General features: G+C 42.8%; 1 protein-coding gene across 1 annotated transcript in view; it reads right to left on the bottom strand.

Annotated features, from left to right (window-relative positions):
* Positions 1 to 18,377, bottom strand: part of Tapt1 (transmembrane anterior posterior transformation 1) — a 59,537-nt gene extending 41,160 nt beyond the window's left edge. The window contains exons 1-2 of the mRNA XM_063230129.1: positions 17,270 to 18,377; positions 6,365 to 6,495 (exon numbers count right to left, since the gene is read on the bottom strand). Coding sequence (XP_063086199.1) covers positions 6,365 to 6,495; positions 17,270 to 18,362 — 1,224 coding nt within the window. The 5' untranslated portion in view covers positions 18,363 to 18,377. The remainder of the gene's footprint in view (positions 1 to 6,364; positions 6,496 to 17,269) is intronic.
* Between the last annotated feature and the right edge of the window lie 7,529 nt (positions 18,378 to 25,906).

The following is a 25,906-nucleotide window of genomic DNA, read 5'->3' as shown; positions in this document are numbered from 1 at the left end:
TGGTCTGACCATGGGTTCAGAGGACAGTGGTACACAGTGTGGCATCTGCGGGGGGATCTCCTTCTGAGGGCTGCAGCCATTGTTGATTCCCTATGGTCTTGTTCTGGAAGTCCTATATCATTTCCGTTGTTTTGCTGGGTTGGATTGAATTTTCTTTTGTTTTATTTAATTATATCGAATCTGATGGCAGGGGCAGCTATATCCAAGACAGCAAGATACATTATGGTATTTTGGGTTTACTACTTGCTTGTTTTGAAGTCCTTTATTGCACTCATTGTTTTGTTTTTACTGTTTCTATTCTATTCTGTTCTATCGGATTTTTTTTACTATGTCCAAAGTTACCTGCAGCTATTCTGAAGATATCAAAAGGCATTATGATAACTATTATTGATTTTGTAATGTTTTGAAGCCCTGTATCTTTTACACTGGTTTATTTTGATTGGTTTTAATTCTGTTTTACCCTCTTTAAAATAAAAATGAAACTATAAATAAATAAATGAAGTGCATCAGTGAATGAATGAGGCAGGGACTGGAAAGGTTTCTTTGCTGTTTGTGCACAAGCTCCACAGGCAGCAGGGTTCCACGTGGTGTGAGACTGGGAAGCCTGAGCTGCTCATCCGTCACTGTCAGCCACTACTTCTGCAGGTGGCTGCTGGCATGCCCCCTCACTGTCCTGCCCCCCTTCAAGTTAAGACAAGTGAGACAACAGAAGGAATGTGGAAGCTGCTATCGCTACCGCCACAAGCAGGGGATGACACACCGTGGGGAGAGAAAAGCAGCTAGGACTGCAGAGCAAGGGTGCATCACACCATGGCTGCATCATGGGTAGAAGCCAGTGAGAGGGCTCTCCCAACAGGGTGCCGTGAAACCAGCAATAAGAGGGATGCCTGAGAAGTCCTTGCCACCAACACAGGCTCTATCAGTTATAATGAAACCCCAGGACTGTTTTATTAAAATAAAGGTGAAAAAAACAGCTATGGCTACATTTTTCTCAACATATACCCTTCCTCTGAGAACAAATTAAGCTCATTATTTTAAAAAGCATTTGGGTTATTTTTTTCTAGATGTTAAACCCTCTTACACTCAGAAAAGCAAGAACTAAGTTCTTCTACTAGATATTTAAATTTTCCTGTTTTCTCTGTTTCTCACAGGCCAACTCATTAACAGGTGGTGGACAATTAGACCTCTTGAGATGACCTTGTTCAGTCTCCTAATTTTAGGTGAAAAAAGTGAAGTCCAAAGGAGATTCAGTGCTCTGATCAGGCCTCATGGGTAACATACATCTGAGGCAAGAAGCTGATGTTTGCTCACAATGATCTCCCTGTGGGACAGAAACCCTTCTCCCTTCCAATAACAGTAACAGTCTATGCTTGGTAATAACAATATTCTATGTCTGTGTATCAATACTTTTATAACACCTTCACCCTAAAATTTTAAGGCTTAAAAAACTTGCTAGGTTCTTAGAAAAAAAATGAGTAGTTTCATTTAAGACTAAGTAGATGAATTCAATATTTAGAAGAATATACTAGATGACTATAACATAAAAGTGTAAGAATAAAAGAGTACCAAAAACACATAATTTTAAGGGCATGAAGATAAAATATTATTTTCATTTCAGTTCAACTTTTTACAACAAAGTTACATGAAGAAGTAATTTTTATGGAATAGTCAGATAATTACAACCAATGTCTAACATAACTCCAGGAACAAATGTCTTAAGAGGTAAACGAATTAATCTCTAGAAAGACCACACACACGGACAGCTCTTGGGCATTCCTTGCTTATTTCCCACCCACGCTGAATACTGTAGTTCTTCAGAAGTGTACCTCTGAAGGGGGCTCATTCAATAACCATTCTCAACCCTCCCCTGTTTGCTGGGAAAACATAACATTCACTGTCCTAGTTGCCCTGGCAGTTAGGGATGGCTATGTAGCTTGACAAACAGAAATGGGGGTGTTGTGAGGGTGCTTCTTGGAAAGCTTTAATTCTTTGCAAGGAACAGTCAATGCCCATGTTGCTTTCTTCCTAAGGGACAGTCAAAAAGGGGCACTGCCCATTCTATTTTCTGATTATAGCGCAGACCTAATGCCTGAGGTCATAGCTGTCATCTTTCTATTAAAAGGCAAACAAACAAGGAGACCAAAAGCCAATGGCCAAGGACAGAAAAAAAGACAAAAAAGATTTGGATTCACAATAGCTTCATTAATCTGCTGAAACAATTGAGACCTCTTTCCTTTAGACGTGTTTAAAAAACAAAACAAAACAAAACAAACTGGTTTAAATCACTTTTAGTTTTCTTTTCTATACAGTTTCCAACAGCATTCCTAAGGTACATATTTTGAACATCCTCTACCCAAGCCTTGATTCTAAACTCCTCGGCCTGAACATCCAACATAAGCCGGCCCGCTCTGCCTTTCCAGTGTGCCCTGGAAGCTCCCCGTCACATCCAGCAATTCCACACCTCTGACTTTGGAATACTCACCCTCACCACTTCTCTCGCACACACATGCCCACAATCTACTTGACACACGTACAAAATCTACTTCTTTTCCTCATTCTCTGGTCATTTATTTCCTTCACAAAGCTTGGTCCTCTTTAGGAGGCATGTCTTCTAAGCAAGTGTTTGCTTCTGTAAATTCTTAATAGCATTTCGTTATACTATTTAATTGCTCTTATCACTTTGTATCTTCTATTTTCATTAATTATGTAGCTGATATCTCCCACTACACTCAGATCTGAGTTTCATGTTTACCTCTAGACTTCCATATTGAATAAGGGTCTGGAACATAGTAAATTATATGACATAGCTAGGTGGTGTCACAGTGGTGGCACACGCCTACAGTCCCTGCAATTAAGTGGATGCTGCAGGAGGATGACAAGTTCGAGGCCAGCCTGGACTACGTCCTAAGGTAGAGGCCAACCCAGACTACACAGTGAGACCTTATCTCAAAAAGCAAGGACTTATAGTATAGAACAAAGGAATAAGCAACCTTTATTTCCTTACATTAGCACATACACAAATCTGAATTCTAGGGATTCTGATTTGAAGGTACTTGTACAGGACTCAGCGAACACACAGAGCAGAATCTCGAGGTGCAGCAAGGTGAGTGAGCAGCTCAGGGCCTCATCACACCTAACACACCATAGAGCCTGGCTGGCGGCTGGAAGTCTGGCTGCAGCTAGCATTCTCCCAATAGTTCCCTCCCCTGCCTCTCTAGTTAGAATGCAGGGAAGGGACAGTTCAGTCACCTTGCTTGTGTGGGAAAGAGCATCTCCCAAGGGGGACCAACAATACACTGGGACCAGACCTGAGAAAAGAACCCAAAATGGATGGAGAAGAGAGATTTAAGTGAAAAGGAAGAAATATCCTCCCAAAGGCAATAAAATATCCCCAAATTTTCTATCTTTGCATTAGTATAAAAAGTTCAAATGTAGGAAAAAAAAGTGTTAATGAAAAGTTGTAAATATTACTTTACATAAACAAGTTGTTTTTATTAAATGTCAAGTATAAATTACTAATCCAGCCACATTTTCGTTTGTTTCATGTTAGTAAATAGACTGAGTAGGACACAATTGATCTTTCTCTTGACCTTAAAGTATAACCGTTAGACATAAAAGTCTTAGAGTATTTATAAGCTTTGTAGAAGCAAAGTGCTTTCTAACTTAAGTTTTTTTTTTCCTGAAAGCATTAGGCAAAAGCATCACAGCTTTATCAAAACAAAACAAAACAAAACAAAAATGAAAAACAAAATGAAAACAAGACAAAACAAAAAATAGCTAAGACACAGTGGTACTTTAGTCTATGAACTTAATTTGTCCTGTGGTTTCAGAAAAGATGGTCACATCTGTGTCTGCATGGGAGAGAAGGCAATGGCTGTGTCTGTCACCTGATGTACAGTTTGCAAACAAAAATTTTTGCCAAATACTTCTGTTTATGAACCAAACTGCAAACAAAAGTGTTTGTGAATCAAGGTATTTTAAAATACTCTAGTAAGCTAAAAGGAAACCAACAAAAATTTAGATTAAAAAACCTAAATAGTTTCTCAATGTTTATAGTTATAACTTTAAGTGGGATCCTACATATATAAAATAAACATAAGAAGATACCAGTGTGGTTTTGTACAGTTATGTGAGACATGTTCCGTTAAGTGTCGAGCCTGGAACTGAACTGAAACCCAACTCTGCTTTTTTTCTATATTTTCCTTGATCTTAGAAGCTACAGAGAAATTGCTCCAAACTGAAATGCATGATATCTTTTTGTCCATTTATGCTACAAACCTTCTTGAACTATTGTTCTAAGAGACTGATTCAAATTTTCCCAAATAGGCTACAGTCAAAAGCCTCAAGGGAAACAAAAATGTGTATAAGCAGAGTTAATTCAGCTTTTCAGACACTACAGAGCTCACCTTTAGCAAACCCAAGCTTTATAAACACTTACAATACAGACAGTACCCCCTGACACTTTTGCTATTCCTTTATTTATTTACTTATTTATTTGTGGGACCAGGGATTGAACTCACAACCTTGTGCTTGCCAAGCAAGCGCTTATGCTGCTGAGCTAAATCTCCAACCCCACTTTTGCTATTCCTAATAAAAGAAAACCCTCACTCACAGTAATTTACTGCCTACATTACCTGATCCTGCAGGGGACCCATACAGGACCCTAGTTTAAAAACACCAGTTTGGGCCAGAGGTTTAGCTCAGTGGCACAAGTGCCTGCCTGGCAAGTGCAAGGTTGTGAGTTTGATCCCTGGTACCAAAAACAAACACCTGTTTACACCTAGACCCCATCCACGTCTACAAGCATTTCCTCCAGAAGATAATCTGTGCACATAGCAACAAAAATGAAAAGCAGCAACACTGCCTGCTGTTTTCAAGCTGGTAATAGAGGGAGAAGGGTTGTGCTCTGAACCTGTGTCTCAGGAGGCATGGGAGTGGACACTGCCCCAGACAGATGGCAGAAGGGGTCAGATAGCTGCTGTCCTACATGTTGTGTCCGTGTTTGGCCGTGGCTGCAGCCAGTCTCTCTGTGATCTCCCACCTGCACTGCTCACCTGCACGGAGGCCGGGCAGGCAAAGGTGCAATGTGCTGGCCTCGTCCTGGACAAACCCAGGCCTCACTGCCAATCCCTCTGTCTCTGCACTTCCACCTTTCCACCTCACGGCTATCACTGCGAGGAAATGGAGCGGGGAGGGGGCGCTTTGAAAAGCAGACAAAAGTGTTTTCAGATGTCAGAAGTGGTTTCATCTTCTGATTTCTCTCAAGCCTCCCCGCTCTGTTCCCAGCCCAGACAAGATCTTAGATACTCCCCCCACATCAATGCAGCTGCTGCAGGCTGCAGAGCCTGGCTCCTCTCGGTCCCCATCACCTGCCCTTCAGATCCCCAAGAAAGCAGCAAGGCTATCAGGCTCAAGCATCCAAATGGCCCCCAGGCCATCGCTCCTTTGGCACTGGTGCCCTCACCACAGCCCCAGCCTCGCCCAAGTCCAGTACTCCCTAAGGCGGCAGCAGGTGGCACGCTCACAGAGAACCTACAGAAAGCAGGGCTGGTACTTCATACCACCCTGGGCTGCCTTCCTTCCAGCAAAGTGATGGGCAGGATGTTACAGGACCAACCCAGGGGGGTCCCTGCTTTCCTGCTGCTCCCCCTCCTGTTACTACAGTGCCCATGAGCAAACCAGCAAAGTCCCTCCACTGCTGCTCTAAGGGACAGCACAATTCTAAGGAAATGACTGGCCTTGATGTTACTATAGAAGTCTGAAAATATGCTGCAGTGTAACTAGCTAAATTATTTCTTAATTCCAACAAGAATTTCACTCAGGTTCATTAACTGCAGCGGCGCTTAGAGGTAAAGGAGTGCTTTCCTGCTGTCTCTGGGACGAAGCGTGGCCAAGACTAGCCCTGCTCCGCTATGCTGGCTCTTTCTGAGACAAATGCCACACATCTTTCTCTTTGAAAAGACTACTGATTCACATTTTAAAATACACTATGTATGCTTTTTGAAACCTTAAAAAGACTAAAATTAAATAATTTATCATGTTATTTCCGCCAACAAAACCAAACTGAGGGAAACTGTATGAGTACAGAAATGGACAGGAATTATCTGGAGAATTTATCTAGATATGACACAAACATAAAAAAGTTCAGTACATAATTAACATTTTGGTAAAAACGTATTAACATGCTATCATTGGTTCTTGTGCTACAAATGTACCTTTTAAAAATCTCCCTACAGGCAATTCCTATTTCAACATTACTTTCGATATTTTAGAAATGCAACTGAAGTTGTTCACTTTTTTTTTTCTTATGAATAACGCTTTGACATAGCTTTTGAAATAATGTCTGGAAATGAAAAAACAGTACCTTTTCCAATTCTCTTGGTATTCGCATACAAGTGTACACTCTTTCTCTTCTTTCTGTATACTTGGCCTCATTATGTTCGAGGAAGTACCCTCTGGTTAGTTCAGCACTGAGGAACCTCAACAATGAAAGTTCTACAGGAAAAAATGACACAAAACAAAAAGAACAATGATTATCAAGGAACTCACAGGCTAGCTGAGGCGAAGGTGATACATTCATAAAACACAAACAGAACAACACAAAGTCATTCATAATTCTGTGCCTAAGGGTGAACTACACACTAAGGACCAGCAAATGTGACTTTGAAAACCACTGCTCTATGTGGTGTAAATGGAAAATGCGACGGGAACCAGAAGAGTCACAGAAGGCCTGCATCTTCAAGGTGAGATGGAGCCCGGGCTAGTGGAGGCCAGAGGAGGAAGAACAGGCCACCAAGGACGTATCAAGTGGCTATGCAGAGAGTCGACAGGACGCTAGGGGAACCACAGAAACACTGGCGCAATCATATCCTTCCCCAGTCGGCCTAGCAGATCCTGCCAGAGTGCCTCAACCCAGCATGCTCACAGGAAGGCTTACTGATGGGACAGGAATCTCAGCATGGCACCCGCAGTATCCTAGCCACATCTGCAAAACCTGCCTTTCAAGGATTCTCCCATTTGCCACTGTGTCTTCTCAAGCAAAGCCATCCACAGTCTTCTCAGCTCAGATGAGGAAAGGCAGGCACATGTAGGTGAAATACATGCTCTCTGCTCAGGTATGGCTGTGGGGACACTCAGTCCCCAGGCTCTGTGGCATGTCATCTCCCTGACAGCACATCACCTCTGACCCCACGGCACCTCCTACCTCATACACACCTTCCCATGCCAACGCCTACAGAGGAGTTCTCTCCCAGAACTCAGGATGCCTCAAGTTCTCTATTCTGAGCTGGTCTTGTGGTTCTTCTACCAAACATGCGAAGCTGCTGCCGGAGAGGCCAGGCTGATTTCACAGATGTCCCCTACTCAGAGGTGCATCTCCTGTGAGTGCTAAGAGCCAAGTTTCCAGGGGAGGGAGAGAGCATTTACAGGCAAAAATATCCTTGAAAGGCTTTGAAAGACTTGGACATTCACTGTGGGTCTCCTCAGCAGCTCTAAAACAGTGTCCTACATCCTTATGCCTTTGAGCATCATGTTAAGAGCCCTGCTTGCATGCTTTAGGGTTCATGTTCTATGAAAGTGTACATATCTGGTTTATTTTTTCAGTACTGGAGATTGAACCTAGGGCCTCACACATGTTAAGCCTCCAGTCTATCAATGAGCCACATTCCCAGCCCTTTTTTATTTTTTGATACAAGGTCTTGCTAAGTTGCCTAGGATGGCCTCAAACTTCCACTCTTCCTGCCTTTGTCTACCTTTGTCTAAGAGGCTGGCATTACAGGTGTGCACCACCTCAACAGCACACGCATGTGCTTTTTAAGGCACATGTCAGACTGGTACTCTGTTTGGAGAGTTAGTGATACCAACAGATGCCTGGGGTTGATACAGAGGGAAAGAAAAGTGGTGGCTCACATATGGACCCAGGTCAGGGAAGGCAGGATCATTAATATCCTAAGTGTTTCCCACTTTTTCTTTTCAGCACAGTAACTGAAGTCACGCAGGTTAAATGTACAGGATGTACACTCTACTGTTTATATGAGCAGTTGTTCAGATTTAAAGGTCTTAGTATGGCCTAATCCACAAAAAGTGAAACTTCTAAGAGCTTTCTAGAACTAATAAGATATGCTGCCAAGAGGAGTAAAAGATCTGTGAGCTGTAAACATGAATAGCCAAGACTAGTGAAAGATAGAAATAATAAGCAAGACAGGCTCACAATAAGTGCAGTTTTCCAACTAGAAAGAAAAGAATGTTTGGAAGAGCATATATCTATAAATGTCAATTCACTCAGTGTAAAAACTGAGAAGCAATAGGACACACAGAGAGCAGAAAAGAATCCACGTACAAGAATTTTACTGACCCTGGAGAACTCGCAGTCTTTAACCCAAAGGTTGCTTCACTCCCATCTCCAAGTTGTACCTGACACTGCAGTACCCTAAACCCTTCTTCTCCTCAGATGCACTCTTCTCTAGATCTCAGATGGCCCACCGTTCTGACCTATTCTTGCTGGCAGCTGCTCCTCTACCCAACCCTTCAGTGCCTGCCAGTTTAGAGCACCATTTACTACATCCCAACAAAACACAGGTTACAGCAAAACAGTGGCCACCCTGGAATGCCTGTATCTCTGATGTGTCCTGGGTTATATTTTCTTTGTTTTGCACATATATTTTCCTTGGACAATCTGGGGTTAAAACCATCAGGTAAATCTCGCCAGGCAGGTGCTTACAACACTGAGCTAAATCCCCAGCCCTAAATAGTGAGACATGATTTCTATTTTTTTGTTGTTGTTCCAGGGATTGAACTCATAACCTCCTGCTTGCATCAGCTAAATCTTAAAGTCATCATATCTTCATTGTGTGGTGCTCCACAGGCACCCCATCACTTGAGACTGGGCTAGGACCTTTCCCAGTAATCCTGTGCACTTCTAGAGTTCGACTTCAGAGCGCAGCATCATAAAGTTGTTGTGCTGTCAATTTTGGTAATCACTTCTCTCCTCTCACCAAGCACTGTGATTCTTCTTCCTCAAACATCCATTAGCTATGCCCTTCTATAGGCCACCTGACTTAGGACCCGGTTCCACAAATGCTTCCTAACCTCGCACCCTCATTCAAACCTTTCCTCGCTTCCATACCAGCTCCACTGGGCAGCCACACCAGAAGACTGCTCGAACTCCAATGCCTGAAGTGGCTCCTCTTACCTCCTGAAGAAGTCAGCTCCTCAGGCTGGTGATGCCAAATTTTCCTCAGCTTGGCCCAGGGCCATCTTTCCAGCGGCACCTCACACCTAGCTCTCGGGTCTCCAGTTACCCTACTGTGTTTTTCCCTCGAACACAGTTTGTACTGCTCCTTGGTTCAAGACTTCCCTTCCAGCTGCCCACAGGAGGATGGGCTTAGACTTTATCTTCTCTTAGTCTTCCAGGCAGATCCATTCTTTCCCCACCTCAACCTCCAGCATCTCTACTGGCCTGTGCATCTCTACAGCAAGTCACATTCATTTTCCTGTCTTGCTTTTCTAATTAACCTTTGTATTCTTAGGCTCAGCATATAATAAATGCTCAACAAATGCCTGGGAAAAGAATATATGGAGCATGGAAGAATAAAACCAGAGAACAGTGTGGAAGAGAAAGAACAAAAATAGAAAGTGAAAAGCTACAGACCAGATGGAAAGGGAGGCGAATGATAAAGATGTAAAATGGAGTATTCAGCTACAGCCCCTGTAGAACAAAGGCAGGCAGTGAAGAGAACTGATGATATTCAGGAGAATGGAGGAAATAATGACAAAGGCAGTTGGGTCTCATTATCAGGTGGATGACTTGTTCCTCCTAGTATTAAAATTTTTGGCATTTCTCTATTTCTCTTTAACACTGACTTTACTTAAAGATGATCTATATGAACAAAAGTAACAAAATGTTCAACATTAGTACAACTGCTAAAGAAATAATGTATTAATTCAAAAACAGAATCAAAACTCAGAAGGGCATCAGAAGAGAATACCAGATTCTCTAGATGCGAAGAGAACACACGCTGGAGACAGAACTGTCCTGAGATGGGGGAATCCCAGTGCCTCACTCTACGCAGCATGGCTGAAGATTCTGGGCCCACAAAGGGCTGGAGCACAGCTGCCTGACCCAGTCATGGCCACTGAGGCCCTGGGTGTGGGGACAGGGTGACCCTATCTGCCCACAATGAGTGCAACTACTGAAGCTGAGTAGCCTGTGTGTGTCACCTAGGTTGGAGACATAGAAACTAGCTACCACACAATAGTTTTAAACTTAAGAAAGCAAATTACGTAAAAAGGCTTAGACAGTATCTTCCGCGGTGGTGTCTCTCAGGGGAAGTGCAGAGCTTTTACTATCATCAGTACTTTGTTATGGTCCCTAAGATTGTAGGATGGCACCAACAAAGGTGCCAACAAAGGGTTCTAGCAGCAGCTCTTGTGCACTTTAGGCCTCGCTGCTCCTGGGGGATTGCAGAGCTCCCCTGAGGTAAAACTGAGCGTGCAGCACTTCTCAAACATCTATTTCCTGCCTGCCTTCCACACAGATCACGAGGGACTACAGCATCTGTAGGCAAGCAATGAAGACCGCAGAGCATGACACTACGCCTTAAACTACGGTTCACTGATTCCATGAGTTCTGCAATAGTCACCGATGCTGGCTCTGTTTAAGTGGCCTAATGTCTACTATTTCGGCAATCCTATTTCTAAGATTGAAAAATAAAGTGACTGGTATATTTAACAAATTATACCATCTCAGTAACTAGTTTTCTGTAAACATCTAATTATACAACATAAACAAAAGTGTTTCAACTAAATACAAACCAATACTGGGTTAGGATTTTTCCTCTAAAAATATGACACTTTCAATTATAAGCAACAGTTGAGATTTTACACTGGAGAATGTTAAAGCATGAAATGCTAAATGCATATATTGGATCGTGCTCTCACAACCATGAAACCAGTTCTACACTCATTCTGAAGATGAAGAAACCAAGGAATGACAGGCCAAAGAAGTCTCTAAGGTCACCGGTAAGCAAGTGTAGAGCCAGAATTCAAAACCAACCCGTCTGTCACTAACAGCATGCTTTTCACCACAGATGATGTCACCTATCATTGTCTCAAGAGTTTAGGCCCTGGGCTCTTTCAGGAAAGCAGAATCCTATCCCCCTTTCACTGCTCCCACAGCACAGGGCTTACATCCAGGGAGCTGCACGGTCACCCACTTTACGACACGGTGAACAACCTGAGAGCAAGAACCATGCACCCGCTCATTCCCTTCCTGAGGTCCAGGCCAGAGAACGTCCTGGGTGTAAAGGCTATCTTTGCACATATAAAGTAACACCATACCTATGAGCCCTAGAAAAGCTTTAAAAGATTCAGTAAGCTGGCCAAAAAGACATCCAAGCTTGACAGTGTTAAATATCCTAACAGCTTTATTTTACCTCCACCTCAACTTCTGGAAGGGTGGCCCTGCGTAAGCGACTAAGGCCCTTCCACGAGGCATGAGACCACTGACAAAGGTCTTGCAGGCATCACTTCACACAGTTCTCACAATTATGAGAGCCAGAGACAGCAGCTAACAGCACTCACATTTTGCAAAAAAAGACAACTGAGGAAGTTAGGAGGATGGTCCAAAGTTACTGCAAAGTTAGGAGGCAAAATGGGACTTGACTCCAGATCTCTGAACTACAATCCAGCAAGCTCTCTTTCTTGCATCATCATTATTCATCTACTCAAAATCATTTCAAGACAAGAAGATCTGGCCCCACCCCAGGTTTTTTTCCAGGCTCGAGATGGAAGGGGTCGGGCCTTGTCTGCTCTCCCCTCTCTTGCTGGAGACGCTGCACTATACCACCCGCTGCTCCGTCGGGAGTGGCCAGGGCTACCTTTGCTTCAGTATCCTTAAATACTGCTTTCTAGCATTGTTATAGACCTATCCGAACTTATCTGTCCTGTGATGTGGGGTACATCTGCTCAAATATAGGGAGTGCAATAGGTAGACTGCTGTTTTTAATCTGCTGGTTCCATTCTTTACTGGTTATGCTTCTTCCAGTATCTTCTGGAAAGAGTTAGACAGTGACATATGCAGACCAATGTTTCTTGCTACACAACTCATAACAGCTAAGTCCTGAAAGCAGCCTACATGCCATCAACAGATGACTGGATAAAGAAAATGCGATCATGTGGCATATATATATATATATATATATATATATATATATATATATAAAACCACATACATATGATCACGTACTACTCAGATAAGTTTGAGTCATTTGTAGGGAAATGGATGTACCACTGAGCTAAGTAAAATAAATCAGGCATAGGTTAAATATTGCAGTTTCTCTTGCATGAGAAAACTAAAGCATAAATAAAGAGCAAAAAGAAAGAAACAGGAAGAAAGACATTGTGACGATGGGAAGATGATTGGGAATGGGTTGGAGGAGACAGAAGAGAGAGGATGCAAAGGAAAGTAAATAGGATCAAATCTGCCAGTTCCCTACGATGAAGGCATTTATTATGTCTCACAAACATTTAAAAGAAAAATGGGGAGGTAAAGGAACTCAGGTTCCTCAACTTCTTCCTCACTCTGGTAGCATCTCTTTCTGTCTTAGCAAAGAAGTTGCTCTCTTTGGTTATGCCAACCATCTGATTTTCCATTTTACCAGTAGTCTTTTCCAAAATAAAATAATACAAATATTTCTTTTCCAAACACTGACTTAACCCTTTAGATGCCAACCACTTATAGTTCATTAACTTTTATATAGAAATAATGTTCATAAGTCTTTTTAGAGGTATTTTAGTAATTATAACAGAGTGCCTCTGCATTAGAAGAATTAAGTTTTCCCAATTGTGGATATTTAATATAAGGAAAATAATACCAATCATAAACCTAAACCAACTCCCCCCATGTACCTTATATCAGTATTCATCTCCTACCACAGAACTGCTCTGTAATCCAGGACTTTAAATTTAAGAAAAAGTATAGAATAAAATGCTTCTTTGCCTCTAATAATAATAACTATTATGCTTAATTATCTTCAGTGATAGCTTATTTTAGAAATAAGAATCTAGGATAAAACATATTAATTAAAAGTAATGAGTAATCACAAATACATTTATGTGTTTAGTAATAAGGCTAAATATATCGTTCTTAAAATAACATTGCATACTTAAAAAGTAAATTGAAAAATAATACTGCTTAACAGTCAATAAAATATGAAATATTCAAAGTTCCAGTTTTAAGTAACCTAAAACTTTAGTAAACTTTACTATGTTTATACCAAAATATTAAGTTTATTACACAGATACGGAGGCATTCCTTGTTCAAGACCAATTAGGATTCAACTTTTCTGAGAATCAGTACAATAGTAATTCTGCCCTCCTAAATCAAAGGTAAGTAAAGATATCACTGTACTCATTATAAAGCTTTTAAACCTTCAAAAAATGTGTATACTCTCATGTAGCAAAGTAAAAAATACGTAGAATATACATGAATTCAGAGATGGAAAAACTGATACAAAAAAGTAGAAGTTACTTTTTCCAAGGTCACAAGCTTCGGAAAAACTGATACAAAAAAGTAGAAGTTACTTTTTCCAAGGTCACAAGCTTCCTAAGTAAACCCAAAAAATGGGGAACAGAAGAGCAGTATCTGACAGTTAATGGTCCCATCTTTCCAGAGACTTTTAAAAATGCAAATATTCCCCAAAGAGGTACACAAATGAAGTTGTGCTAAATTCTGGATGGTAAACTAGGTTAAAATTTAACATTTTTAAAAACGCCAAGATAATAAACTGAGTAAAGACCCAACTGAGTAACTTTTCCGTGTTTAGTTTATGTATATTAATTAAGCAATGTGGGTGAGAATCTGAAAGGCAGAACATTAGCTGCTTTTCAGAGAAAGATTTTACTTTATCCATAGCAGGCTTGTGGTCACTCCAAATCATTTCCCAGCAGATTTTTAATTATTTTTATTTTCCTTTGCAAATAAAAAACTCTATAGGATAATTTCAGAATTAGCTGAATTTTAGACCACAGAGATAACTATCTGATGTATTCTATAGGAGGTGAAGACAAAACTTATTTCAATAAAACATTTACAAGAAGAACTTAAATTTTCAATTACACAAATAACAGAACACAAGGAATATGAGTAGTTGAAGTATTTTTCCTTTTGCAAATCTGTTGTGAGAGCTGTTAAAAAACAGCACTTGGGGCTGAGCATGGTGGTAATCCCAGCATTGGGAGGCTGAGGCAGAAGGATCACTGAGTTCAAGGCCAGCCTGACATACACGGCAAGAATCTGGCTCAACTTCTTACAAAGAAAGGTCTAAGGACAAGTAAAGACAAATAGGAGAAGCAAGAGGTAGGTAAGTTTCAGCTCCAGAAGTCGAGAGTCATGGCTAGAAGGGATACTGCACTTCAAGGTTCTTCGTTTTACAAGCAAGCCCTAATCCCATGCATCTCTCTCACCTTCCACAGGTACTGTTTGAAGCTCACTGCAGGTGTTGCGCTTATTGTACGCTGAGCCTTTTGTGAAGTTTCTGTATCAACTAAAGCAACTCAGACAATTTAGATACCATTTGGTAGCAGGGTGATGAAACAGCCAAACCAATTAGGCAATCAGTCAAAGCAAGCACAGGGTCTAGAAAACAATTCGACAACTGCATCAAGCCAAGAACACAGGTTGCCTAATTCTTAGTCCAAAGTTGACATGCAGAATGTAAATTTCCAAGGTGAATACAGCTATATGGAAACACTTTTACCTGGAATTTTTGTGAGTCAAGAGTTTAAAAAAAGTGCAAGAACATGACAATAAGGAATACCATCTGATCTCATGCCAAAAAATGCAACAGAAATTGGGAGTAGGAAAAACAAAGGAGACAGAAGATGCAAAAACTAGTTTTTTTTTTTTTAATCACCATTACTCCCAGAGTTCAAGGCCAGTGACTACACACAGCAATGTCAGATAGCCATCTCCATGTGAAGGGGTAAAGTACCAACAACTGAGACAAGTTTCAGTCCACTCTCAGAGCTCTGAAAATTAACCAAAAAAGACTGAAAGGAAAAAGACTAGACTTGATGTAGAGAAGCGTACACAACACATACCGCCATATATACATAAGCTGGTAATATATATGTATTTTTTCTAAACAAATTAAGGACAAGAATACTGTATTTCACTCAAGTGGAGAGGATCATGGCTAAGCATTTAAACTGTGTAGGTATCTATTTAAGGGATCCAACTGACGGAAAAATGTCCAAGATCCTGAAGGGAGGACTCTGGAACTGACTGATGGTCAGGCCACACACCAAGATGATGACTTTCAAGGAGGGACAGAGGCTGTCCTGAGTTGCAGAGGGAGCCAGCAGTGTAAGTGCAGGGGAGTAACTCTTAAAGAACAGAGCCCCTAGGAAGACGGCTTGACGCGGACAGCAGTACTTTTTGTCTGACACTAGGTGGGGTGCTGCTCAAAGTCCCTAAGCCCAGGGAAGTTTTCCTAAGTCTGGAGAGAAGGGAGAGGAAAGGTTACAGGGCAGAGGAACAGAGCAGCCCTAGCGGGTCAGTGACTGGAGAGCTGCCCCAGCAGATCGGGAAGTGTGGAAGCTCAAGTCAGTGCAGCATCACTAACAGGTGGGCGTGGGCAGCTGCAAGAGCAGTGTGAGCAGCACGGTCTGCAGCAGAACAGGGGAGACCGCAGGAAGGCCAAACCTTAACCTTCCTGCAGTGCTTGTCTAGGTGCTGGTCTCTCAGGCTACTGTGACTTTACACACAGGAGTGGCCACTGTCATCTCTTCTCACACAGACCTGATGGAGCTGACCATACCAACAGCTGAAGCTGGGCGTTTCTCTTATGAGACTTTCTGCAACTGTGGGGTGCAAGCCAAGCTTCAAACACGGTTAAAGGCAGCAGGTTCAGAGAACCCTGTTCTCGGAGTGTGTGGTGTGCTAACATCTATGCAAACCCAACAATCTACACCACCACAGCTACTTCCCAGAAGAACCAGGAAAGAAGCAGGCGCTACTTCAGCAGCCCAAGGTATGTCTATCAATACCCCTTGACAACTTCACTTGCTCTGCCCGCAAACAACAAAACGGTTTCTAAAAACCTTGGCTTTCTTGAAAGAAACTATAGTGAAACCAGGCCAGATCTATTCCTATTTGCACAATACTTTCCACAGTCAAGTCTCAATACACAGCTAAGAGATTTAATATTTTGTCTTCCTTAGAATCTGCCAATTCAGAAAGTAAATACTCTTGCAATCAAGTGTTTAACCAAAAGCTAAACCAAATAAAGCAGGATTGAGAAATTTTAAGTGGTTAATTGAAGAAGACCGAACATGCCATGGTCCATACTTAAGTTTTCAAAGATGTGGACCTATTCAAAAATCTAAGCCCAGTTCCAAGAATTAGCAAACCAAGTAGGACCTCCTCGGATCAGCGTTTACGCCTATAATATCAATACCCAGGAACAATCTATGGTACAGTCAGCCAAATGAAACTTTTATTTGCTTGAACTGCAGGAGACAACAGCTATTGGAGCTCCTATTCAACTGCATCAATTTTTTAGTTGGAAGAAATTTAGTGGCGTTATGCTTCAGCTTCTGTTCAAGACTCAAAATTATGTAAGAATTAAAACGTGGTGCTCACTCTGTATTAACTAAAACATACATCTCGAAAATCTTTTACTCCTAGTACACAACTGCAATATGAATACAAACACAATTTTAAAAAAAATTTTTTTCAAAGCTATAAGAAAACCGCAGCCTTTACTAGAATTCTATTAAGACATGCCTAAGAACCCTCACTGGTGGGATTCAGGTGTGGTTACCTATATTCTTCTGTGGCAGTTTCCGTTTAGGGAAAAGTTCCCATGGACCATTTTAAGAAGTGCTAAATATTTCTGTTCTGGGAAAAACGACCCAACTTCCCGGTCTTTTCCATACTTGTCAGCCGCATCTGTGACATAATCTATTTGGAGGGCAAGTTAACAGGTTCCTAGGGTTCGAGTTCGCTTAAAATAACAAAAGTCACCTTGGCACGAAGAGCATTAGCCGCACGTCGTCTCTGCGCGCAGCCCCCGCCGCGTCGATGCCCGCGACCCTCGGCCCCGCCGCGCCGCGCCGCCCGCTCTCCGGACCCGGCCGGCCTCAGCTTCCTTCCGGACGCCGGGCGCGGCCACCCGCGGGGCTGCCAGGGCCGGGGCGCGCGGGGCTCGCGGGTCCCGGGGTCGCCCCGGCCGAGGCCTAGCGCCGCCCGCGCGTCCGCCCGCCTCACCTGCGCGGCCGCGGCGCCTCTCCCGCCGCCGGTCGCTCTCGTAGAAGCCCAGCGTCTCCGTGTGCTGAGGTGCCGGCGGGGGCCCGTGTCCTCCGCCACCGCGGTCTGGCTGCTCCGCCTGGACGCCCGCGCCGCCTTCTCCCGGGCCGGCCGCGTCGCCGACGCCCGCCATGTTCCGCGCGCCGCCAACCGTCCCCGCCGCTGTCGCCGCCGCCGCCTCCCGCCAGCCTGCGGCTCGGCCTCCGCCCGCGGCCGGCCCCCTCCCCGCCTCGCCCCGCCCCTCGCCCGGGCAGCCGCCGCCGCCGCCGTCCGCAGCCCGCCGGCCGGCGCGCGCCATTGGCGTCAGCGACGCGTGCGAGGCAGCCGCCGCCGCCGCCGCCGCTGCTACGGCCGCCGCCATCTTTTTTCTGCCGTCGCCGTGGCGGGCGCTGGCGGAGGGGTCGGCGGAGCGGGGAGCCGCACCGGGCTCCATGCGGCCGGGTCGCGCGGCTGGGGACAGCGGGCGCCTCCTGCGGGGCTCTGGGCCGGGAGGGTCGGCGGCGGAGCCCGGGGGCAGCAGAGCCCGCTGCCCGCTGTCCGCTGGGGGCGCAGCCGCCCGTCCGAGGTCCCCGTCGCCGCCGCCGCTGCCGCTGCCGCCGTCGCCGCAGCCTCGGTGCCCCGCGGGTGTCGGCGTCGCCCGCCCGGCCTTCGCAGCGCCGCTGCGGCGACTCGGGCCCGGCTCCAGCTGCCCGTCCCCTGCCAGCGCCGGCCCCGCGTGTCTGCTACTTTGGCCGCATCTCTCCTGCATATTTATGGTAGTTGTCACTGTCACATTTCCCGGCCGTTGACCGTTTCCAAAGCACTTGGGACAGGAGAAACTCGGGGCTTTGAGGGGGGTGCTCACAACAGGTGGGGGTGCGGAGCGGAGGGCACTCCGCCCGGCGTGCCGGGCTCTCGGAGTGCCGGGAATGCTATCGGGCCGGCCCTGGCGGCCGCCGTGTCCTGGCGCTGTCACCTGCCTGGCGCGGAGAGGGCCAGTGCCCCGCCGCCGCCGGATCGCAGCGTGAGGCCGCTCGCTCTGGGGTCCTTCGAGGGGCTGGGGGACTTTTGTCATCAGCTTCTCACGTGATCGTTGCGCCTTCCAGCGAGGAAGACAGTGGCACCTCTTTCCCCTGTGCTAATTTTGGATCTCACCTATGCTTTTGTAACCTTTTGATTAGCGAAAGCAAGACAGTTGTTCCCGGAACACTTAAGCTGTCTGGAAACTTCCTTACAAGTAAAAATCGGGCGTTGATCGTCAGGGATCTCCTGAGGATTTTGCTGTCAGTGGCCCCAAGTTTAAAACTGAGTGAGCTGCTTTAGGGGGCAGCCCGAGGGAAGGGCCTGGTGGTCGACAGTGGAGCAGGAGGCCTAGGTGAGGGATCAGGGTGAATTTATAAAACCTGGCAGGTGGACAGGAGGAGCCAATCAATGCCGTCTTTCAAACTTCTCTATGTTCCGTTAAATGGGACATCTCACAGGATTGAATGCATCAACTTTATTTCTGTGACCATATTCTATTGAGGATCACAAATTCACAATGGCCTGAGGGGTGACTGGAGGGTTGGAATTGTGGTATTATTACCTTTTTGAAACTTCCCTTAACTCTTAGGATGGGCCATCCTTTCCCACCCACTAAGACTGCTAAAATGAAAAAGAATACTCCAGAATAAGATCCTGTTTAGCATAAAATCATCTCCACCCTCTTGAGTCATTCCAGGATTGCCCTTTGCCTGCAGTGTCATTGACCTCTGAATCTTCCACTGACTTGGAACCCTACACTGGCCCCTCCTATCATTGCATACAGCCACTGCATTGCACACACCAAATAAATAGTGGTTGGTTTGGAATAGCTGGGTGTTTGCCCATCCTGAGGCACTGACCTCCCAGCCCCCCAACATGGGTTACTGAATTTATCTCTTATTTTATCCTTCTTGTACCCCTCAGTTGGGCAGTTGGGGAGCTGGGTAATCTTCCATAAAATTCTTTCAAGTTGTTTTGGGTTAAAACTCATCCTTACTGAATCAATTAAAAACAAACACACAGGTCAAGTTATATAAATCATTTGGAAAATCAAAAGATACTGATGACACTATTGTCTCTAAAGATTGTTTCCTGCTCAATTTCTGTTGTTCTCTATCTTTTCTGTAAAATCTATTACCTACTGACTGTTAAGAAGGAAGTATTCTTTTATTGCTTGTTGATGTAATTTTCTGTTTACTGTCTTGTCACTCCTTCCTTTAGGTCACTGGCTGGAGGGGAAGGAATCCCATTTCTCTCGCTAAAACAGCCATATGTAGAAATGGATTTCTCTCATTTGGGTACGTGAGACCTGGGGAAAAGACACTGTGTTCCAAAGCCTGTCTTTTCTTTCAGATAATCTGCAAAGAAAGGAGAGAACCAACCATGTCCAGCCTAAAAACCGAAAGTGTTCTGGCCAGTGAGGAACAGTGTAGAAATGTGGGAAAGCTGAGGAATCTGTAGTTGCTCTTCCATTAGATCTTTTTAGTAGAATTGCACTCTTTTATCTGATGTGAAACTGCACAATCTCAAACTCATACTAAAGTCAACATACTAAGATATTTTGATCAGGGGAGGGGAGGGGAGGAGGGAATCAAACCCAGGGCCTTGTGCTTGCCAGGCTGGCACTCTGTCACAGAGCCATATTCCTGGCCCTAAGATTTGTAAAACAAACATTCATATATTTTCTGATAGTTAAAATGCAGAAACTGTGCTGATAACACATGAAAGGTGTGTAAGTCTGTATGCTCCTCCTTTGTGTTCCATGCTTTCGCTTTTTATCTTGGCCTGATGGATTCTCACTCACCTTCGGGTCTCTAAAGCTCCAGTATTTGTCCTTGGTCTTGGGGTTTCCACATTGTGGATGTTTCCTTGTTGGTACCAGTGCACGCCTCAGTCTAAGCACACTGCCTGAGGTGACAGCAGCATCTGAAACAGTATTCGCGATGATTACTGTAATATTTTGGTCAGATAGACACAGACACTGACTAGAGGACAGTTTTATTGATAACTGTTTCTCACTGAAAAATGTATTTTGGCAGCCTATGACTTCTGTTTTCTGAACCATACAAGCCACATATCTAATTCATAAACTGTAGTCCTGAGTTTAATTTACTATTTTATCTACAAGGGGAAAAATAAATGCTGAGATTTAAAAAAAAAACTGTGAAACACTTTGCCACAGAGGTGCTAAAGAAATAAAATACTCGGCTGGGCCCAGCACAACCCTTTACACTAAATTTCTGTGAGTTTATGTCTCTGGGCTTTAGTAATAATATTTTCTATCTTCAGCAATCGTCTCTCTCTCTCTCTCTTCTTGATATACTCATTATGTTTTATACTTTTTGGGGTCCCTTCCATGGATTTCTGAAGGACATCAGTTCAGTTTGTTCCACAGATGACTGAATAATAGGTTCTAATGTACCTGTTAGAATTTAATCACAATTGTCATGAGCAAAGTCTTACTTCTAAAAGCATTTCTGTGGCATGAGACTATGAACTATAACCATTATAAATAGGATTTATTGAAAATTATGCTTAGTTCAAAAGAATGTTTCATTAAAGGTTTTCTTAGTGCCTACAAGTTCTATTTATATAGTAGCAGTGTATGGACATAAATCCATGCTGCATTGGCTAACTGGACATTTTTTCACAATCAGATGCATGTTTATTTTGTATTGGATTTTAAGCTTCCAGAAAATTCCAAAATCTTGATGAAAAGTATTTTGATGATGACTTAGCAAGTTCCTAATTCCAGGTTTCTCTCTTTGAAGGAAAAGAACTTTTTTTTTCTTTTTTTGATACCAGGAGTTGAACTCATAATCTTGTTTTTTTTGCTTGCTAGGCAGGCACTTATGCCATTGAGCTAAATCCCTAGCTCTGATGTTGTTCTTTTTTCATCACAGAAACAAAATAGACATGTCTTGCTTAGAACAGTTTTAATCATTTATTTAATTAACAAGAAGCCATTGCACTAGATCTTTCAGTAAATTTGTTGCTAGTGGTCAAAAATCTCCCGTTGTAATTCCAGCTAGCAATGCTTTTTAAATTCAGGAGGCAGAGGAGAGCTTATTCTCTACCACTCCTGCCCCACCAGTTCATGTTGCTAGCCCTTCTGGATTTTGTCTTTTATTATCCTATTTTATTATTCCCCAGTGGTGAGTTACTCCTTTTGAAAATTCATAATATAGTTGCTGATAGTCAGAAGATTGTATGTAATATTTAGAGTAACGCTTTATACTCTTTCCTAGTGTTTCTAGTTTGAATTCCATGTATTTTGATAACTGAATAATTTTTCTTTTTACTGTTTGCCTTTAAGTTCTTTTGAGCTGTGACATTACAATGCTTGTATTTACATATTTATAAACACCAATCATTATCATCTCTTAACTTTTACTCTTGTTTTTCATTCACCATATTTAGCAATGTGATAACACTAATTGTGTAAGAACAAGTTTATTTCTACTGCTGCAAACCAGTTTTAGATAGTCAGTTTTAGTATTTATTACAATGCTTGTATTTATAACCTAATGTGACTGGTTAAATATCCTTCCTTAAACCAGGCATGGTGGTGCACACCCGTAATTCCAGCACTGTGGGAGGCTGGGGCAGGAGAATTACAATGTCTAGCTTGATTAAAGATACAGTTTCTAGTTTATCTTAAGATAGTAAAATCAACCTATCACAAATAAAGGTACAAAGATAAGTTGATTCCATTGACTTAGGGCAACTTAACATTCTCTCCAAATCTGCTGTTTATTTCCCTCTAACATTTTAATCATGTCCCAAGGAGAAAGCCGTATTTGTGTGATTAGGGTATCTTTACTAGTGTTTAATGGACAATGCCCATTTTATGGATAGCATAATTAGGTTTTCCCTTGAAAACAAGTGATTTTCTTTGTTTCAAGAGTATTTTTTAATAACCACTCTGCAAGACTTTTTCTTCTTAGTATATAGTTTTTAAAAAATGCTAAATTTGAAGATGGGCAGCCTTGGTTTAATCCTTTAGGGATGTACATAAAAGCCCAGGTGGAGTCACCCATGCAAGCATTTGTTTTTAATTAACGGCTGGCTTTCTCAAAACAGTCTGCTGTGCTTCTGTGTCAAAGTGAGCAAAATATTTGTTTCAGATTACACTACAGCATGTTGTCTCCAGTGATTGTAGTTGGTTGAAAAGTTCTCCAGAGAGATAGCGGAGTCTAATGGGGAAGCCGGAAATGTGTAGGTTAGGAGACTGGCTGGGTAGTCACGAAACCATTCCTGATCTGTGCAGCTAAAGGTGGCCTTAGATGTCTTGAAGTTCCCTTTTAGCTCTGTAATTATGTGATTTTTAGTTATCCCCTTGAGTTATTTTAGGTTGGCATCAAGTGTTGGCTTGGCATTAACTTGCAGTTTATTTTTTTTCCCGATAGATTTGACTGTCCTATTCTCAGTTGTAAGTTTTATCTTAAATTCCCTACATTGGACCACCACATGTTAGTATTTCTTTTCCAGCCAACATTGGTTGACTGTCTTTTTTTATGTTGGGAGCTGTACAGAGCCCTAGAGTAACAAAGAAAAATGAGATGTTCTTGTTATCCATAAGTAGTACAGTGAAAAGTACCAGGATAGAGGAATGAGTGAAATGGTTTGATAGTTCCAAGAAGAGACTGATTAATTTTGCTTTAGGAGGAGCCATGGCAGCGCAGAAGGAAGTGGCATTTGAGTGGCTCTGGAAGGACATGTCTGCCCAATGGCAGGTGGGGCTAGGGGTGGCACCTGAAGCCCTCAGGCAAACGTTGGAGCATACACACAGTGAGGGGGTAGGAAGTTGCATGGTGTTTGAGTAGAACTTACAAATTCATTTCTCAGGACTAGGTCCTAGGAAGCACATTGTTCAGCAGGGCATTGGCTAGATAGAATGGACAAGAATGATTATTAAAAAGTATCTGTGAGTACCTGTCACAAATTGAATTCTTAATGCATAATTATTTTATAGTCAAACAAGAAAAGTTTAAAAAGGTTTATTTTACAAGTTATTAAACTGAGACAATGTTCAAAAGAAAATAGATGTTGGTAAAATTTCTGAACTATGTATTGGACCTGAACCTTGCAAATAAGATACATAGTAAATGCTCAATAAATATAGACTAATGTTTTAATTGTTTTTAGTCAGATATTGCTAGTAGAAGTGCAAAAAATTCTGAATACATATATGAGTTAAAATGATAAATTATTGTTCTTCATTTATGAAGAAGGTCGGAGTAGTTGGCAACCTTTTGTTCCCCTAAGTCTTCAGATAAGTAGATATATTCTTCACATCTAACTTCAGAATTCCAGATCAACTCATTTCCATCTTTGAGGATAAAATGGAATGATGACTTGCTTAGGAAAGCTGCTTTTTGTAAAACTTTAAAGTTCTAACTTATTTTGAATAACTATAAATGCCAGGAACAATGCATTATTAAATTTTATGTCTGAGTCTCAGCCTGCTCCCAGGACAATTACAGGGTAGGGGTAAGAACTGTATGTCAACTTGGAATCAGTGTCTCTGTTTTGAGCCATTTAATTTAGACACTTATTTTAATGTAAGCATTTTTTCTTTTACTTTGGCAATCAGCATGCAATTTTAATTAGTGCTTGGAACACAGCAGAATACATTGATGAGGCTCGAGGCATGAAGAAATTCGTTCCTGATGGTCTGCCTGGGGATGCTGGCAGCATCTGAAACAGACGCTCTCAGGATAATGGGTGACACTTCTAGAAATCATCATCCTTGCTGGCATCTATACTCCTGTACATTTAATCATCCCAGTGTTTTGAAATGTCAAAATATTGACATTAGCAGTGTTGTCATCTGTACCATACTCAGAATATTAATTTCTTAACCTTATTCCAATGCAGCAATGGATGTGTAAGAAAACCACATTTATTTTCTGCGTCTGGCTGGGATTCTCTTTCTAACTCTCTTGTTCACTGAGCCTTTAAACCACAGGTGACCCCTTTCCCGTCCAATTTCTTTTTTACCTTTATTTCCTGGTCTCTTGTGGTCATTTATTCACTTTGTGCTCATCTAATGTCTGTGTGCCCAACAACTGCACTAAGAATGATTTTGTAAATGCATCTTTCTCCCTTGTTGACTCTTAAGGGCAGGTTTGTGGGGACTGTGTCCCCATCTCTGTGTTATGGTTGCATATGGTTAAAACACGCAATGCAGTGGAACAGAAATAACATGCACTTCATAGCTGTACTGCTACAGGTTGAATCCTAACTCTATTTGCTCTGGGGACTGGTGTGCATTACTTAACTTCCTTGTGTTCCTTTAAATGAGGATAATAATAATACCTGCTATGCAGGATTGTTAAGAAGATTAAGCTCCATCCATCTCAACAAATGTACAGAGAGTCCTGTTACTCATTGGTACAAGTGTCACTGAGTTTGGCACTAACAATATGAAGATGAGTAAGTTATGACCTTGTCCTGAGGACTATACTTTCATAGGATATGCAATCGTAATATAGCTCTTGAGGGTGAGTCTGAGTTTACTAGCACAAAGATTGTAGGGGTTAGGGTGAAGGCAGGAGGAATGAAGGTAGAAGGAGAAGCATGTGTGATGTCTTTGAGTCAGAGAGGACGGCAAGTCCAAGACATAGTGGGGAATAATGTCACTGCGATGGTGGGTTAGGCTTTTAAGTTCTAAGTAAACATCACGAGGGGCCTTACGGTTCAGGCCCAGTGCAGAGGGAACCTGCGAAGGGCATAGGATCAAGTTTATGCTCAAGAAAATCTCTTTCCTTGTCAGGGCATGGAGCAGTGTGACACAGTCCCGGATCAAGTACAGACATTTAAAGGCAGAGGCCCGGAAGTGGGGGTGGCCTGAGCAAAGGGCTGCTGTGGGGTTGTGGTGGATGGGACATACCAGGAGCTGTTTGAGCCCAGAAAAGGCAAAGTGATCAGATGTGGAGGAGAAAGAAAGGCAGTAGGGAAGAAGGAAATTTTAAGGGAAATTATAGAATTCTGACTTGCTGGTGGTATTTGGGATGGAGATGCAAGGGAAACCATTTAGGATATACTTGGGTGCTGTAGCTTGAGTGTTCCCTCCAAAATTCAGGAGGAAATGGAACTGCCATTGGAACACTATTAGGAGGTGGATTAATTGTAACAGTTTTTGTGCAACACAACGTACTAGTGCTGGGGATTTAGCTCAGTGGCAAAAGCACTTGCCTGACAAGTGTGAGGTCATGAGTTCGATCTCTGGTACCAAAAACAAAACTAACAGCAGTAACACACTAGTGCCATTGTAGCACCCTTACAAATGGCCTCATGCCTTTACCAAGAAAGGCAGTTGTCCTAGGAATTATTGTTCCTTTTTCTGTCTGTCTGTCTCAATGGACTTCCATTATTTATAGTTTACCCGGCCTGTGGTTTTTCTGTTGTAGCAGCAAGGACTAAGTTTGAGGGGAAAATTGTGGGAGTTGAGGTACCTTAGGGAGAGCAGAACATTTTGAATTCGTGGTAGTGAGCTCCTCTGTGTTCTGATCCTGCTGTTTGTTTTAAATATAAACCTTTCCATCAGAGTGACACCGACTTGGTGACAAGATTTGCTCCAGGTGAATTCCA

This window comes from Cavia porcellus, unplaced genomic scaffold, assembly GCF_034190915.1.
Source record: "Cavia porcellus strain 051 isolate PalLab524CR breed Dunkin Hartley unplaced genomic scaffold, mCavPor4.1 scaffold_18, whole genome shotgun sequence".
Lineage (NCBI taxonomy): Eukaryota > Metazoa > Chordata > Mammalia > Rodentia > Caviidae > Cavia > Cavia porcellus.
Note: the sequence above shows the minus strand (reverse complement) of the source record. Positions and strands in the feature narration are given on the sequence as shown.